General features: G+C 35.9%; 1 protein-coding gene across 6 annotated transcripts in view; it reads left to right on the top strand.

Moving 5' to 3' along the window:
• The window catches only part of PREPL (prolyl endopeptidase like), a 58,515-nt gene that overhangs the window by 15,840 nt on the left and 26,952 nt on the right, over positions 1-15,723 (top strand). For 5 of the 6 annotated variants that reach the window (XR_005987779.1, XM_041754877.1, XM_041754878.1 and 2 more), the window contains 4 exons: positions 1,609-1,731; positions 3,147-3,213; positions 3,801-4,007; positions 5,575-5,710. Coding sequence is in view for 5 of the 6 variants with exons in the window: in XM_041754874.1 (XP_041610808.1) it covers positions 1,609-1,731; positions 3,147-3,213; positions 3,801-4,007; positions 5,575-5,710 (533 nt within the window). In the remaining variant the exon portion in view is untranslated. The remainder of the gene's footprint in view (positions 1-1,608; positions 1,732-3,146; positions 3,214-3,800; positions 4,008-5,574; positions 5,711-15,723) is intronic. The other variant, XM_041754875.1, reaches the window with a different exon arrangement.

The raw sequence follows: 15,723 nt of genomic DNA, 5'->3' as shown, positions 1-15,723 counted from the left end.
TGACTGAAGTATACACTGAATGACTTCGTCTCCCATAACAGCAATTGTTCTTAAGTGGAATCTAATCCAAATCCTATAGCATCTCCAAAAAGTCCAAAGGAAAAATACTGAAAAGTATTGTTTTTCCGTTTTTTTTTTTTTTTTTTTTTTTTTGTGTGTGTGTTTTTCCGTTTAATTTGTTTTGGTGGGGATCCCTGGGTGGCGCAGCGGTTTGGCGCCTGCCTTTGGCCCAGGGTGTGATCCTGGAGACCCAGGATCGAATCCCATGTCGGGCTCCCGGTGCATGGAGCCTGCTTCTCCCTCTGCCTGTGTCTCTGCCTCTCTCTCTCTCTCTCTCTCTCTCTCTCTCTCTCTGTGTGACTATCGTAAATAAATTTAAAAAGAATTAAAAAATTTAAAAAAATAATTTGTTTTGGTGATACTTGTTTTATTCGTGTTTAATTTTAGATTGTAAGCTCTTTGTGATGTAAACTATATTTATAGCTTACATTCTCTACAGTGTTTAAAGTCATGGACACACTTGTGCAATAAATATTTACCAGCTGTTAGAGGTCCTTACTAAGGCTTAGTGCCCCTCTGGCACAAATCACTGTACAGTTGTCGTCTTTGGCAGAAAGCTGTTGTTGAAAATCTTGGCTAGAATGCTTTTGCTTAACCAAGACAAACCTCTGAAGTGTTGAATTAGTGAATATTTTTTTATTTGATAACAGGTTTTTGTAATATCCAAATTTTAATAATTCATGTGGAATTTACATGCTCACCACAGATCACTTAAAGCTCTTAGCTCATTACATATTTCCAATAAGACATTGAATGCTTCTTTAGCTTTAATCTGTATCTCTGTTCATGTTCATTAATTGTCCATTATTTTTTCTTATTCTTTTTATAAGCAAACATGTTTTTTCCTTAAACTTAAGAAGAAGCTCTGTTTTACACAGCATTAATTAACCTTTTGATCTGATGAACAGTTCTATATGTGGGATTCCTTCTCCCCACATGAGAAGAAAATTATGGCTAATGAAGATCTTTAAAAAGACACATTTCAAAAAATAAATAAATAAATAAATAAATAAATAAATAAATAAATAAATAAAATAAAAAGACACTTTTCTTGTAATTCTTTGAATAAAATGTTGAACATTTATTAATAAAGATAATGTCTTCCTCTCTTTTTGAAATTTCCTTCCTTTATAAGATATTGTAATACTTTGTAAAGCTCGGTAAACACTTTTTCCTATCTCTTACCCCTGACTATTAAATATGTAAACATCCTTTCCTTTACTGCTTAATTTTGTATACACTTTTCTTACAGTATTTCTAAACATTCTCCAGTGCTTCTTAGTGCTTCAGCATGGTAACGACTTACCCATTTAAATTAGTATAGCCATCAGGTGTCCACCTTATTTTGTCTACATTTTTAAATGAAAAAGAGATCATTTATTGAGCTTAAGAAACAGCATTTAAGATCCTTGAACTGAATACTACTTCATAGGTATAGACCAACATGGTAGTACTTGCAAGAAAAGGAAATAAGGATGATCTCTAAAAAGCAAAGGTTTTTCTCTCTAGTTTGAAATGTTATGATCATACCACTAAAACTCTTTCCAGGATTTTCTGCCTATTAAACAAGAAAACGAAAAATCACTTTCAGAAAACATGGATGCCTTTGAAAAAGTGAGAACAAAATTAGAAACACAGCCACAAGAAGAATATGAAATCATCAATGCAGAGGTAGGATATCTTAATGTCTTTTTTTTTTAATCTGGTTTTACCAATCAAGATGCAAATGTGATTCTAGACATAATCCCATATCAAAATTAAACTGCTTTAGTCTTTATACTGAAAAATTTAAACAAGGAATAAACAGTGCAATTTTTAAAACTGAAGATCAAAATTAATTTCTGTGTTAATTCTGGTTTTGGGGAACAGCCAATTCTGTTTTAAAATATTTTAAATAATTCCAAGGAGATGTTCATATGAAACCATCATTTTTTTTTTTATTATTTGAAAAGATTTGATTGCTCTGTCTACACTTTTTTTTTTTTTAAATAAAAGGAAGTTCACTTCAAGTAGTGTAATATCTTGAGAGCCAAATATTTGACCACTTACTGGTGTTACCACAGTCATAAATAGCGTGTTGAAACAGACTGAACATTCATGTTGCAAATTTTTCAGTAAGACTGGAAAATAGAATCACAGCTTGTAAATGAAAATCACATTCATAGTATAATGGAAATAACAGTAGGTTAAGAATTAGGAATTCCAGATTGAAAATAAGCCATTAGATAGCAGGTAATAAGTGTGTCTTAGGCTACGTGAAGTCCTATCAATCAATCAATTGTATTTAACATGTAGGTATTAGACAAGAGCACTATTAATATATTGGGTAATATTCTCTCAACCTCAAGTTGTCTATATCTGTAACCCAACTTATGTCAACCCATTAGATGCATTGTATAAAATCAAATTGATGGGCTCCTGGGTGGTGTGGTTGCCTGGGTGTTGGATTCTTGGTTTTGGCTCAGGTCATAATCTCAGTTGTGGCATGGAGCCCCTTGTCATTGAAGAGTTGCTTGAAACTGTCCCTCTGCCCCCTCCTTCCCGCTTACTCACTTGCTCTCTCTTGCTCTTGAATAAGTCTTTTAAAAAAATCAAATTGAAACCATTTACAGTTGGTGGTGAGTGCATATTTTAGAAGAAAGAATCTCAGCAAGTTATTGGCTGGGTTTTCAGACTAACCTGAACCACTGTTTTCTTCATCTGCCTCATTTTGTATTACCTTAAAGATGCTGTTCAATCTTTTGTTAACTGAACCCCACCAAAGGGATGTCACATACTCTCAAAATACAGCTAAAGCGGTTTGTACCATCATAAGAACCGAAACAGATTTTGTTATGCCTTCTCTTTGTTGCCTCTTATATTTATATATTAGAAACTCCTTCACTAATTGTGAATGTATGAAAACCATATCTTAATTACTGTGTTGTAAAAAGTGATCCATTTTCTTTTTTTTTATGTGTTCATTTGTAGACTTCATTAGGTCTGCTTTTTATAAAAGATCTCATTTCTTCACGTAAATGGTCAGACCATTAAACAATTAATTAAATTGTGTTTAAATTATTATTAAACCATTTGTTTTTTGTCAGGTTAAACATGGTGGTTTCGTTTATTATCAAGAAGGTTGCTGCTTGGTTCGTTCCAAAGATGAAGAAGGTACACCATAGTTTTTCCTTTTTTCCTAAAGTGTTCTGATATTTCATATCAAATTTGATAGTAATTTCTCAAAGGCATAGGAAATATATATTTTATATATATATTTTAGATTATTTCTACTTTAAAAAAAATTATTAGTTAATACCGGGGTTTGTTCAAGATACAGTTAACAGCTATACCTAAAAGCTTTGGAGGGGAGAATGGAGGTTTTTTTTTTTTTGTTTTTTTTACCATCTCCAATATTCCAGGTACTATACTGGACATTTTACATGGATTGTTCAGAGTTACTACATTCTGTTAACTTTCTAGTTCAATGTTACTACATTCTGTTAACTTTCTAGTTTCTCCATAGTCTATAAGTACTAGCCTATATCTGTCAAATAACACATAGGCTGATGCATAGATTAATATTGAATAACATAGGCTAATATTAAATAAGAAATATCAGATTCTTGATTTCAAGCTGGTATCAGAGCTGAAGGAAGCCAGAATGTAGCCTCTTATAGAAGGGGAATGCAAATTCAAATTTAAAGATTTTTTTAAGTACATCTTGTGGAGTTATCACTTTCGTACTTTTCTCTATGCAGCAGATAATGATAATTATGAAGTCTTATTCAATTTGGAGGAACTTAAATTAGATCAGCCCTTCATTGATTGTATCAGAGTTGCTCCTGATGAAAAATATGTAGCTGCTAAGATAAGAACTGAAGATTCTGAAGCATCTACCTGTATAGTTGTGAAGCTCAGTGATCAGCCTGTAATGGAAGCTTCCTTCCCAAATGTGTCCAGTTTTGGTAAGCCATCAAACAAAACAGTCTTCTGTGTTAGGCAACTATAAGAGACTTGTCTATACCTTTGAAACATTTTTATTTGTCCATATGAATGAGAAGGTGAATGCCTAATCCTTTTATCCCTATGGACTCCATAGCTTCCTATCTATCTCTTATTCAGGAGACTTTCCCTTTAATTATATATCCAAATTCATGTTCATGTTTTTTAAAATATTACAGCCAGAATCCAAGCTGTACAGCTTTGATGTATCAATAATTCTTTGCAAATTTACCATTCAGACACCTTTTTGCATACAAATTGTATTTTTGTGTTACTCAACTTTAAATTTAGGTTTTGTTTTTTTTTTTTTAATTTCACATTATCTTCTCAAGCCATTAGAGCAGATTGCCCAGAGTTACTACCAACAAACTTTGGAACATGTTGAACTAACTTATTCATCAGTAGAAGTTGTGATATTTTGACTAAGAGAATCAACTTTAAATTTTCTTTTGTCGGGACGCCTGTGTGGCTCAGCATTTGAGCATCTGCCTTCGGTTCAGGGTGTGATCCCAGAGCCCCTGGATCAAGTCCCGCATCGGGGCTCTCCTAAAGGAGCCTGCTTCTCCCTCTGCCTATGTCTCTGGCTCTCCCTCTCTGTGTCTCTCATGAATAAATAAATAAAATCTTATAAAAAATAAATAAATTTTCTTTTATCACTGAGTGATACATATGTTCATAGTTTATTTCCGTTTTCATTTTCTGCCTAATTTTCTCCATTGTTTAATAATTAAGCACTTTTGCAGTGAATTGAAATTATAGTCTAATTGATTCTGAAACCTACTTTTGGTGGAGAGGGGAGAGGACATGGAGAGGGAGGTCCGGAGGGAGAGGGATAGAGTATCTTAAGCAAGCTTCACACCCCATACCAAGCCCCGCTTGTGGCTCAGTCTCATGACCCCAAAATCATGACCTGAGCCAAAATCAAGAGTTGGATGTGTAACGGACTGAGCCATGCAGGTGCCCCTTGAAACATAAATTTTGTACATTTTAATCTCTTTAAAATCACAATGCATATTATACAGTGCTGTCTTATACAGTCACTGTCAGCCAGGTGGCAGTCATGATGTAATCGTGTGAAAACTTCTATTGACAGTTTCTGGTAAGATCAAGAAAACTCCAGCATTAAAATGTATTGGTAGTTTGAGATATCCTGTGGATTGAGGGAAGACAAAAAAGATTTAGGCATGAGAGAAAGTGATCCAGTGTTTCTTCAGACTTAAAGATTGTAGATGTAAGCATAGTTCATCTCCTGTAAGCATGACTCTGACTGAACATTCCAATTCTTAATTAGAAACCTGAGAATGAGAACTGCTTGAAACCTTGGACTTGATGTAACAACATTTTATTCTCCAAAAAAGCTGACTTCTACATAACATTGGTTAGATCTGATCAAACCAGTGTTTGATTTATATTTCCAGGGATGAGCTTACACATCTCTTTTTTGGTGGCACTCAAGTTTGAATGTGTTGTGCCCTATTTTTCAACTGCAAGTAATATATAATCTATAATTCTTTAATTGTTTTCTTTCAGAATGGGTAAAGGATGAAGAAGAGGAAGATGTTTTATTCTACACCTTCCAGAGGAACCTTCGCTGTCATGATGTATATCGGGCAACTTTTGGTGATAACAAACGTAATGAACGTTTTTACACAGAAAAGGACCCAAGGTACTAGGATAATACAATTAAATCTTTTTCTCCAGAGTTTTTCTCCAGTTATCTAAAGTGCTATTCTTGGGGGAAAATACATAAATAAATAAAGTGCTATTCTTAGTTGACATAAAATATTGATTTCAGCTGGAACCAGGTGTAATAGGTTAGGATGAGCATAATCATTCATTTATTAGTTGTTTGGATTCAAAATTGGAATCTCGTTATATTCATTCTCCACAGTGAACACAAATACACTATTAGACTGCAAAGACTAAGTTGCTAACATTCTCTGTAGACTGACACATGAAAAGAGTTGTTAATTAAATCTTTAATAGGGTTGCCATACTACATTTCTGAATCTTTTATAGGCCATAGGTAGAATAACATGGTGTCAGTTGCAAAGAATTCACTACTCATTTCATATAGATTATCTACCTTTTAAATTGTTGTACTTTGAGCTGTGGTATCCACTGCTCTTTAAATTTTACTCTCCCCGGTATTTTGGTAATTCCTCTTTACTTCCTTATTATCTAGGACTCATGTCCCATATTACCATTTAGCAGGCTTGGGAGGAAATGACAGTAAGTTTATCTGGCAAAATCCCTTGACTCTTACCCAGATAAACTTTTCCAAATGATTTATGAGAAATAAATTTTTCCTTAACACCAGGGTCCTGTCACCATATATGTTATTTAACAGTAAAGCTTGGACAATGAACAGATTTTCTTTTTTTCTTTTTTCTTTTTTAAGATTTTATTTATTTATTCATGAGAGGCACATACAGAGAGAGAGAGACAGAGGCAAAGGGAGAAGTAGGCTCCATGCAGGGAGCCTGACATGGGACTCGATCTTGGGACTCCAGGATCACACCCTGGGCCGAAGGCAGGTGCTAAACCACTGAGCCACCCAGGTGTCACTGAGCAGATTTTATAAGGAAAAAAATGACATCTATGTCAGTAGAGTTAATAGTCAAAATTAACTCATTTCATGAAATTTCTCATCATTTCATGAAATTTCAGAACTGATAAGGATCTTAATGAAAATCTTATATAGCCCCTAGCCCCCTAGTTTTTATTAAGAATTTGAGGTCTAGAGAAATTCTATTTTTCCAGACCATAGAACTAACATTCTTGGACTAGTAATGCTCTCATTGCTTTTTTAATTTTTTTCCTTCTCTGATAATGATTGTTTTTGAGAAATTATCAGAACAATTCATATGATTCCACTATTTTATGTATCGTCTTTCAAGGATATCTTTTGGAGATGTGACAGTTTAAGCTAGTAATGTATTCTGTTATATCAATAACTTAGGACTACAGACCATTTGCCATCTTGTGAATGAAGCTCAAAATGAACACAGTAAGCTATATCCTTGAATAAGATACTTGTTTTCCATATATTGTTACCCATCCTAATTTCTAAGAGAAAAGTGGAAAAAAAAAGTGGAAACTACTTGGTTTGTGCATGCTTTTCTGCCCCTTAAGGAGCTAACCAGTTATGGGTAAGCCTCATTTGACATTCAGAACCCTGATCTACAACACAAACGAGTCTGTAGATTCTTAACACTTTATAATCCCCAAATCCAGAGGGGGGGACCAAAAGGGAAAAGCAGAATACCCAAAGCGAAAATATAAAGGTCTTCAAAGAACTTGTAAAACACAGAGTTGCTACTTTACTGTGTTTGCTTTGATCCTTTTCTGTTCTCATAAGTAAAGTTTACCAAAGTATGTAATTTCCATTTACCTGCCCTTGGTGGTCCAGTTTTGGGTACCTGATTTTTTAAAAGGTATTGTCATGAATTTGCCACAAAAGAACTCTTAAGCAACCACATTTATCTGCTTTGTTTCCTTTTTTTTTTTTTTTTTAATTTTTATTTATTTACGATAGTCACACACACAGAGAGAGAGAGAGAGAGAGGCAGAGACACAAGCAGAGGGAGAAGCAGGCTTCATGCTCTGGGAGCCCGACGTGGGATTCGATCCTGGGTCTCCAGGATCGTGCCCTGGGCCAAAGGCAGGCGCTAAACCGCTGCGCCACCCAGGGATCCCTATCTGCTTTGTTTCCAAGTGTTTGAGTAAATTTGGAAATATTTCCAGAGCCATTTAATTCACACATTCTAGGGAGAGCAGAACTATATAGATTCTAAAGGGAAAGATCGTAACAGAATTAGAAAACCTTTTTCAGTCACTGAAAAACACCTCCCTCACCACCACCAAAAACTATTACTGGTACAAATGCTGTTCACTATATGATTTACAGTTTGGTTCATCACTAGAAGCCAGAACAGAGCTAAGTTGAAAAAGCCTGGGAGGTTACTGAAACTGCCCTGGTCATTTTTTTTTTTTAAAGATGGGTCTTTTTTTTTTTTTTTTTTTTTTAAGATTTTATTTATTTATTCATAGACACAGAGAGAGAGAGGCAGAGACACAGGCAGAGGGAGAGGGAGAAGCAGGCTCCATGCAGGGAGCCCGATGTGGGACTCGATCCCAGGTCTCTAGGATCACACCCCAGGCTGCAGGCGGCGCCAAACCACTGTGCCACCAGGGCTGCCCCTGCCCTGGTCATTGAATGAAGACTGGGGGTCCAAACCCCAAAGATCCCAATGAGGACAAGTCAGGGTAACCTGGAATATATTAAACTGTGCTAAACATTTGATGTCTTAGAAATTTCAAGTAAAAAAGATTTTAGAGGTGGACCTTTAATTTTTTTTTTTTTAAGATTTTATTTATTTTTGCCAAAGAGAGTGTGCACACAAGCATGGGGATGGGGGGTGGGAAGTGCTGGCAGCAGATGGAGAAGCAGACTCCATCCCAGGACCCTGGAATCATGACCAGAACTGAAGGCAGATGCTTAGCCAATCGAGCCACCCAAGCACCCTGAGAAATAGACCTTTAACTACTTTTAGAAAGTAGTTTTTTGAAATCTAGAGACAGTTAAAGATTTACGTGAAAAAAAAAAAAAAAAAGATTTACGTGAAATTATACAGTTGATTAGGTAAAAAACCAGACTCCTGCATCTTCTAGTACTTGATACTGCTCTTCCTTTGCAGTAGAACCTAAATTCTTGTGTGAAAAATGAAATTAGCCTGGAATGTCCCCTTTTCCTCTACGTGGTAGATAGTTCTAGCCTTATTTCTTACACAGATTGTTTGATCTTGGACAAGCCATTTCTTGCTCAGTTTCTGTACCCTTGGTAATTACTTTACCTAGGTCATGCTTGGGATTTGGATAATGACACTCACATATTGATTCCAAAAGCCTTTCTGGTTTATTTTGTGCTTCTGTGTTTCTTCCATACCTATACCTATACCTATACCTATCTTTAAATATATTTATGCAAATTAAAAATCTTTGCAAATCATTTCAGACTCATCACTTAACATAGCCAATAATACTGCAGAATGGGAAATTAGAGTTTGCTACCCATGCAGGCATAACGGTCACAACCAGTGTAATTAATAAAAAGACATGTTTGCTTATTAAAATTGAAATTGATTTTGTGCACTACAGCATGGTCCCTATATGTAATTTCATAAAAACAACCTAGAACTGCTAGATTATGAACAGAGACTTAGTCACTTTTACCTTTGTGTCTTTATTGATAACTAGAATTCTAGGCTTGTATTATTGCCATTCATTGAGCCCATTGAGTAAATGGTGCACTTAGGTCAGTTTCTCTCTTTCAAGCTAAAATCTGAGATCAGTGATGACTGTGAGTACCTTTTAACCATTGGATTCTTAGCAGTATATAGCAGAATTTAAAGTGTATGTGACCTTGCGGTAAACATAGAATAACATAAACTTGTCAAATCACTATGTTGTACACCTGAAACTAATGTAACATTGTACATCACCTATACTCAAAAAAAAAAAAAAGTATGTGTTGCTACTAAATCATAAATTAAAATTAATTCAAAAATACCGTACTAGGTGAGAAAAATGAATAGTATGATATCAACTTATTTTTAACAGTAGGCATAATTATTTTCATAATCAGGCAAAATATATTTCAAGTTTAAAAATAAGTATCAGCAGAAAAAAAAAAAAAAAAGTATCAGGGATCCCTGGATGGCGTAGCGGTTTGGCGCCTGCCTTTGGCCCAGAGCGCGATCCTCGAGACCCGGGATCAAATCCCTCATCGGGCTCCCGGTGCATGGAGCCTGCTTCTCCCTCTGCCTATGTCTCTGCCTCTCTTTCTCTGTATGACTATCATAAATAAATAAAATTAATTAAAAAAATTAAAAATAAGTATCAGAAAAAAAAATAATAAGTATCAGGGCAGCCCAGGTGGCTCAGCGATTTAGCGCTGACTTCAGCCTAGGGCAGATCCTGGAGACCCAGGATTGAGCCTGTTTCTCCCTCTGCCTGTGTCTCTGCCTCTCTCTTTCTCTCTGTGTCTCTCATGAATAGATAAATAAAATCTTTAATATATATATATATATATATATATATATAAATAGAATGAATTGGCCTTAGTTTTTTACATTCCTTGTCTTTTCCTTGAATTAAAAGTTCTTTGATATCATTCTAAAACTTGTTTTGTTATGCACACATTTTTTTTAAAGATTTACTTTTTTCAGCTTTATTGAAATGTAATTAACATATAAGACAAGTTTAAGGTGTATGTGGTGATTTGATACATCTACCTATTACAAAATGATTAACACAGAGAGGTAGTTAATATCTCAATCATCTCACAGATTACCACTTTTTTGTGTATGGTGGGAACATTTAAAATCTACTGTCTTGGTTACTTTTGAATATATAATACTGTACTGGTAGCTATAGTCATCATGCTGGACATTCAATCCCTACATCTTATTCATCTTATATAATTGAAGATAAGGGGGCATCTGTCAGCCATTCGACTATTGATTTCAGCTGAGGTCATGATTTCAGGGTTGTAAGAACAAGCTCCACGTTAGGCTCTCCAGTGGGCCCTGGGCCACCCGTCCCCCCCCGCCCCAAATGAATGAATGAGTGAATGAACAAACGAACCCTTTCTTGGTTATCTTCCCCCATTTCGCCCAGCTCTCAGCCCCTGGCCACCATTCTACTACTCTCTTTCTGTGAGTTTGGCTTTTGTAGGTTCCATGTATAAGTGACATTATGCAGTATTTGTCTTTTTCTGTTTGACCTTTTAGCATAATGCCCTCAAGGTCAATCCATGTTGTGGCAAATGGCAGGATTTCCCTTTGTTATGGCTGAATAATACTCCACAGTGTGTGTGTGTGTGTGTGTGTGTGTGTATTCCTTATTCATCCATCAGTGGACACTTCGGTGGTTTCCACATCTTGGCTATTGTTAATACTAGTGAACTTGGAAGGACAGATACCTCTTTGTGATCCAGACTCCATTTCCTTTAGATAGTACCCAGAAGTGGGATGATTGAATCATATGGATTCAATCATATGAATCCTTTTTTGATTTAAGATTTTGAGAGAGAGTGCACTTGCAAGCCGGATGAGGAGCAGAGAGAAAATGGGAGAGGGAGAAAATCTCAAACAGATTCCCTAGTGAGCACAGAATCCAACACGGGGCTTGATCCCATGACTCTAGGATCATAACCTAAGCTGAAACCAAGAGTCAGATGCCTAACTCACTAAACCATCCAGGTGCCTCTCCTTTTTAAATTTTTTTTGGAGAACCCCCTTTTTTTTTTGTCCTAATAGCTGTATCAGTTTACATTCTCACCAGCAGTACACAAGGGTTTCCTTTTCTCCACATACTCACTAACATCAGTTACCACTTACTATGTGTCTTTTTGATAATTCTAACATATGTTAGAAGTGATAGTGTGATTTTGATTTGCATTTCCCTCATGATTAGTGATGTAGAACATCTTTTCATGTATCTGTTGGCCATTTGTATGTCTTTGGGAAAATGTCTCTTCAAGTCTTCTGCCCATTTTTAAATAAGATTTTTTTTTTGAGGTATAGGGGTTTTGAATGTTAACCCTTTATCAGATATATGGTTTGCAAATACTTTATCTCATTCCACAGGTTGTCTTTTCAATTTGTTTCTTTTGCTATGTAGAAGCTTCTTAGTTGAATGTGGTCCCACTTACCTGTTTGTACTTATGGTATCATTAAAAAGAACATTGCCAAGACATTTATGTCAAGGAGCTTTTTCCCTATATTTTCTTCTAGGAGTTTCACAATGTCAGGTCTTATGGTTAAATCTATTTCAAGTTAATTTTTGTGAGTCGTGTATGATAGGGTCCAATTTTATTAGGATGGTAATTTCAATAGCTTAGGATTATCCAGTTTTCCCAATAGTTTCTTGAAGAGATTTTCCATTCCCTTCTGAGTATTCTTGGCTCCCTTATCAGATATATATATATATATTTATATGTATAAGCATTTACACATAAATATTTATATATTATATGTATTTATATATTACATATAAATATATTTATATTGGTATATATATTCTATGTAAACAAATATACATATGTATTGACCATATATTCAAGAGTTTGTTTCTGTGTTCTCAATTCTGTTCCAGTGGTCCAAGTGTCTATTTTTTTAAGATTTATTTATTTATTAGAGACTGTGCACATAAGCAGTGAGGGGGGCAGAGGAAAAGAGAGAGAAAGTCTCAAGCAGAGACTTGACCAAGCATGGAGCTCAGTCTCATGACCCTGAGATCATGACCTGAGCTGAAACTAAAAGTCAGATGTTCAATTGACTGAGCGCCACCCAGGAACTCCCCACCCCCACGCCAAGTATCTATTTTTATGTCAGTACAATGCTGTTCTGATTAGTATAGCTTTGTAATAGAGTTTGGGATCAGAAAGTGTGATGCCTTTTACTACTTTCTCACAATTGCTTTGGCTATTTGAGATCTTTTGTGGTTCTCTACAAATTTGGGGGTTATTTTTTCTATTTCTGTAAAAAATGCCATTGGAAATTAGGGATTGAATTCAGAGTATAGATGGCTTTGGAAAGTGTGGACATTTTAATGATACTCATTCTAAATCATGAGTATGGCCTATCTTTCCATTTATTTGTATCTTTATTTTCTTTCATCAAAATCTTAAGTTTTCAATGTACAGATCATTTCCTTCTGTGATTATATTTATTCCTAAATGTTTGTTTTATGATGCTATTTTAAATGCGGTTGTTTTGTTTCTTTTTCAGACATTTTACTGTTAGTATATCAAAACACAACTGATTCTAGATGTTGATTTCACATCTGCAACTACTGAATTCATTTATTAGTTCTTTTTTTTTTTTTTTTTTTTTTTTTTTTTTTTTCATTTTATTTATTTATGATAGGCACACAGTGAGAGAGAGAGAAGCAGAGACACAGGCAGAGGGAGAAGCGGGCTCCATGCACCGGGAGCCCGACGTGGGATTCGATCCCGGGTCTCCAGGATCGCGCCCTGGGCCAAAGGCAGGCGCCAAACCGCTGCGCCACCCAGGGATCCCTCATTTATTAGTTCTACAGTGAAACCTTTGAGGTTTTCTATATACAAAATCATACCACCTGCAAATCCTTTCTAATTTGGATGCTTTTTATTTCTTTTTCTTGCTTGATTGTCCTGGCTAACACTTCTAGTACTGTGTTGATTAGAAATAGTGAGAGTGATTGTGTGTAGTTACTGATCTTAAGAGGAAGAAAAAACTGTTCAGCTTTTCACCATTGAATATGGTGTTAGCTATGGACTTGTCCATATATATGGACCTTTGTAATATATGGCCTTTGTAATGTTGAGTAACATTTGTTCCATATCCAGTTGTTGAGAGAGTTTGTATCATGAATGGATTTTGAATTTTGTCACATGCTTTTTCTGTATTTATTGAGATCATCATGTGATTTTTATCTTTTATTCTATTACTGTACCACATTCATTGATTTGCATATGTTTGAACTATTTTTGTATCTCAGGGATTAATTTTACTTGAGCGTGATGAATAATCTTTTCAGTGTGCTGTTGAATTAGTTTGCTTGCATTTTGTTGAGTATTTTTTATCTATATTCACCAGGGATATTGGATAGTTTTCTTATAGTGTCTTTATTTGGCTTTTGTAATGGGTAATACTGGCCTGGTAAAATGAGTTGAAAGTGTTTCCTTCTCTTTAATTTTTTTGGAATAGTTTAAAAAGGATTGATGCTAATTCTTTAAAAGTTTAGTAGAGGGATCCCTCGGTGGCTCAGCAATTTAGTGCCTGCCTTTAGCCCAGGGCATGACCCTGGAGTCCCAGGATTTTTTTTTTTTTTTTTTTTTTTTTTTTATGATAGTCACAGAGAGAGAGAGAGGCAGAGACACAGGCAGAGGAAGAAGCAGGCTCCATGCACCGGGAGCCTGATGTGGGATTCGATCCCGGGTCTCCAGGATCGCGCCCTGGGCCAAAGGCAGGTGCCAAACCACTGCGCCACCCAGGGATCCCGAGTCCCAGGATTGAGTCCCACATTGGGCTCCCTGTGTGGAGCCTGCTTCTCCCTCTGCCTGTGTCTCTGCTCCCCCCCTCCATGAATGAATAAATAAAATCTTTAAATGTTTAGTAGATTTCACCAGTGAGTCCATCTAGTCCCAGGCTTTTCTTTGCTGAGAAATTTTTGATTACTAATTCATTCTCCTTATTCTTTTAAATATTTTATTTATTCATGAGAGACACAGAGAGAGACACCAAGACATAGGCAGAGAGAGAAGCAGGCTCCCTGTGTGGAGCCCAATGTGGGACTTGATTCCAGGACCCAGGGATCATGACCTGAGCCAAGGGCAGATGCCCAACCACTGAGCCACCCAGGCATCCCTCTCCTTACTCTTTATTGGGCTGTTCAAAATTTCTATTTCTTCATGATTTAGTCTTGATAGGTTGTTTCTAGGAATTTATTCATTTTTTCTAAGTTATTTAATTTGTTGGCATGTAATTATCCATGATAATCTTATGCTCCTTTTGATTCCATGCTATTAGCTGTAATGTGTCCTCTTCCTTCCTGATTTTGAGTCTTCTTTTTTCCTTGGGTAGCTAAAAGTTTGTCGGTTTTATCAAAAGTGGCTCTTAGTTTTGTTCATCTTTTCTCTTGTTTTTCTGGTCTCTTTAATTTACTTCTGCTCTGATCTTTGTTCCTTTCTTCTGCTAACATTGGACTTATTTTTTGTTTTTCTAATTTTGGGGGGCATAATGTTAGATCGTTTATCTGAGATATTTCCCTTTTTTTTTTTTTTTAAGTAGGCTTCACACCCAAGGTAGGGCTTGAACTCACTACCCTGAGATCAAGAGTTGCATACTCTACCAACTAAGCCAACCAGATGCCCCTATTTGAATCTTTATAAGATTTATTTATTTGAGGGGCACCTGGGTGGCTCAGTCGGTTAAATGTCTGCCTTAGGTTCAGGTCATGATCCCAGGGTACTGGGATCAGGCCCTGAATCAGTCTCCCTGCTCCAAAAGCCTGCTTCTCCCTCTTCTTCTGCCCCTCCCCCCTGCTCATGCACTCCGCCCCTGCAACTCCCCCAAATAAATGGATAAAATCTTTTTTTAAAAAAAAAAGTAAGCCTTAAAAAAAAGGTTTTTTTATTTGAGAGAAAGAGTGGTGGGAAGGGGCAGAGAGAGTGAAACTTAAGCAGACTCCATGCTGAGCACAGAGCGCAGTGTGGGCCTTGAGTTCCCAATCTTGAGATTACACCTGAGATGAAAACCAAGAGTAGTCAGAGACTTAACCCACTGTATCACCCAGGCACCCCAAGATATTTCTTAATGTAGGCATTTATCACTATAAACTTCCCTCTTAGAAGTACTTTTGCTGTATCCCTAAGTTTTGGTATGTTATATTGCTATTTTCATTTGTCCAAAATTGTTTTTTACTTCCATTTTTATTTCTTTGACTCATTGCTTAATCAGTGGTGTATTACTTAATTTCCATGTATTTGTGAATTTTCCAGATTTTCTCTTATTAATTACAATTGTGGTTAGAAAAGATACTTGGTATGAGTTCAGTCTTCTTTAATTTGATAATAATTGTTTTGTGACCTAACATATGATCTGTCATGGAGACTATTCCTTTTATTCTATT

Source organism: Vulpes lagopus, chromosome 5 (genome assembly GCF_018345385.1).
Source record: "Vulpes lagopus strain Blue_001 chromosome 5, ASM1834538v1, whole genome shotgun sequence".
NCBI classification, from domain to species: Eukaryota; Metazoa; Chordata; class Mammalia; order Carnivora; family Canidae; genus Vulpes; species Vulpes lagopus.
The sequence above is the reverse complement of the archived record's forward strand: the minus strand, read 5'-3'. Positions and strand labels throughout refer to the sequence as shown.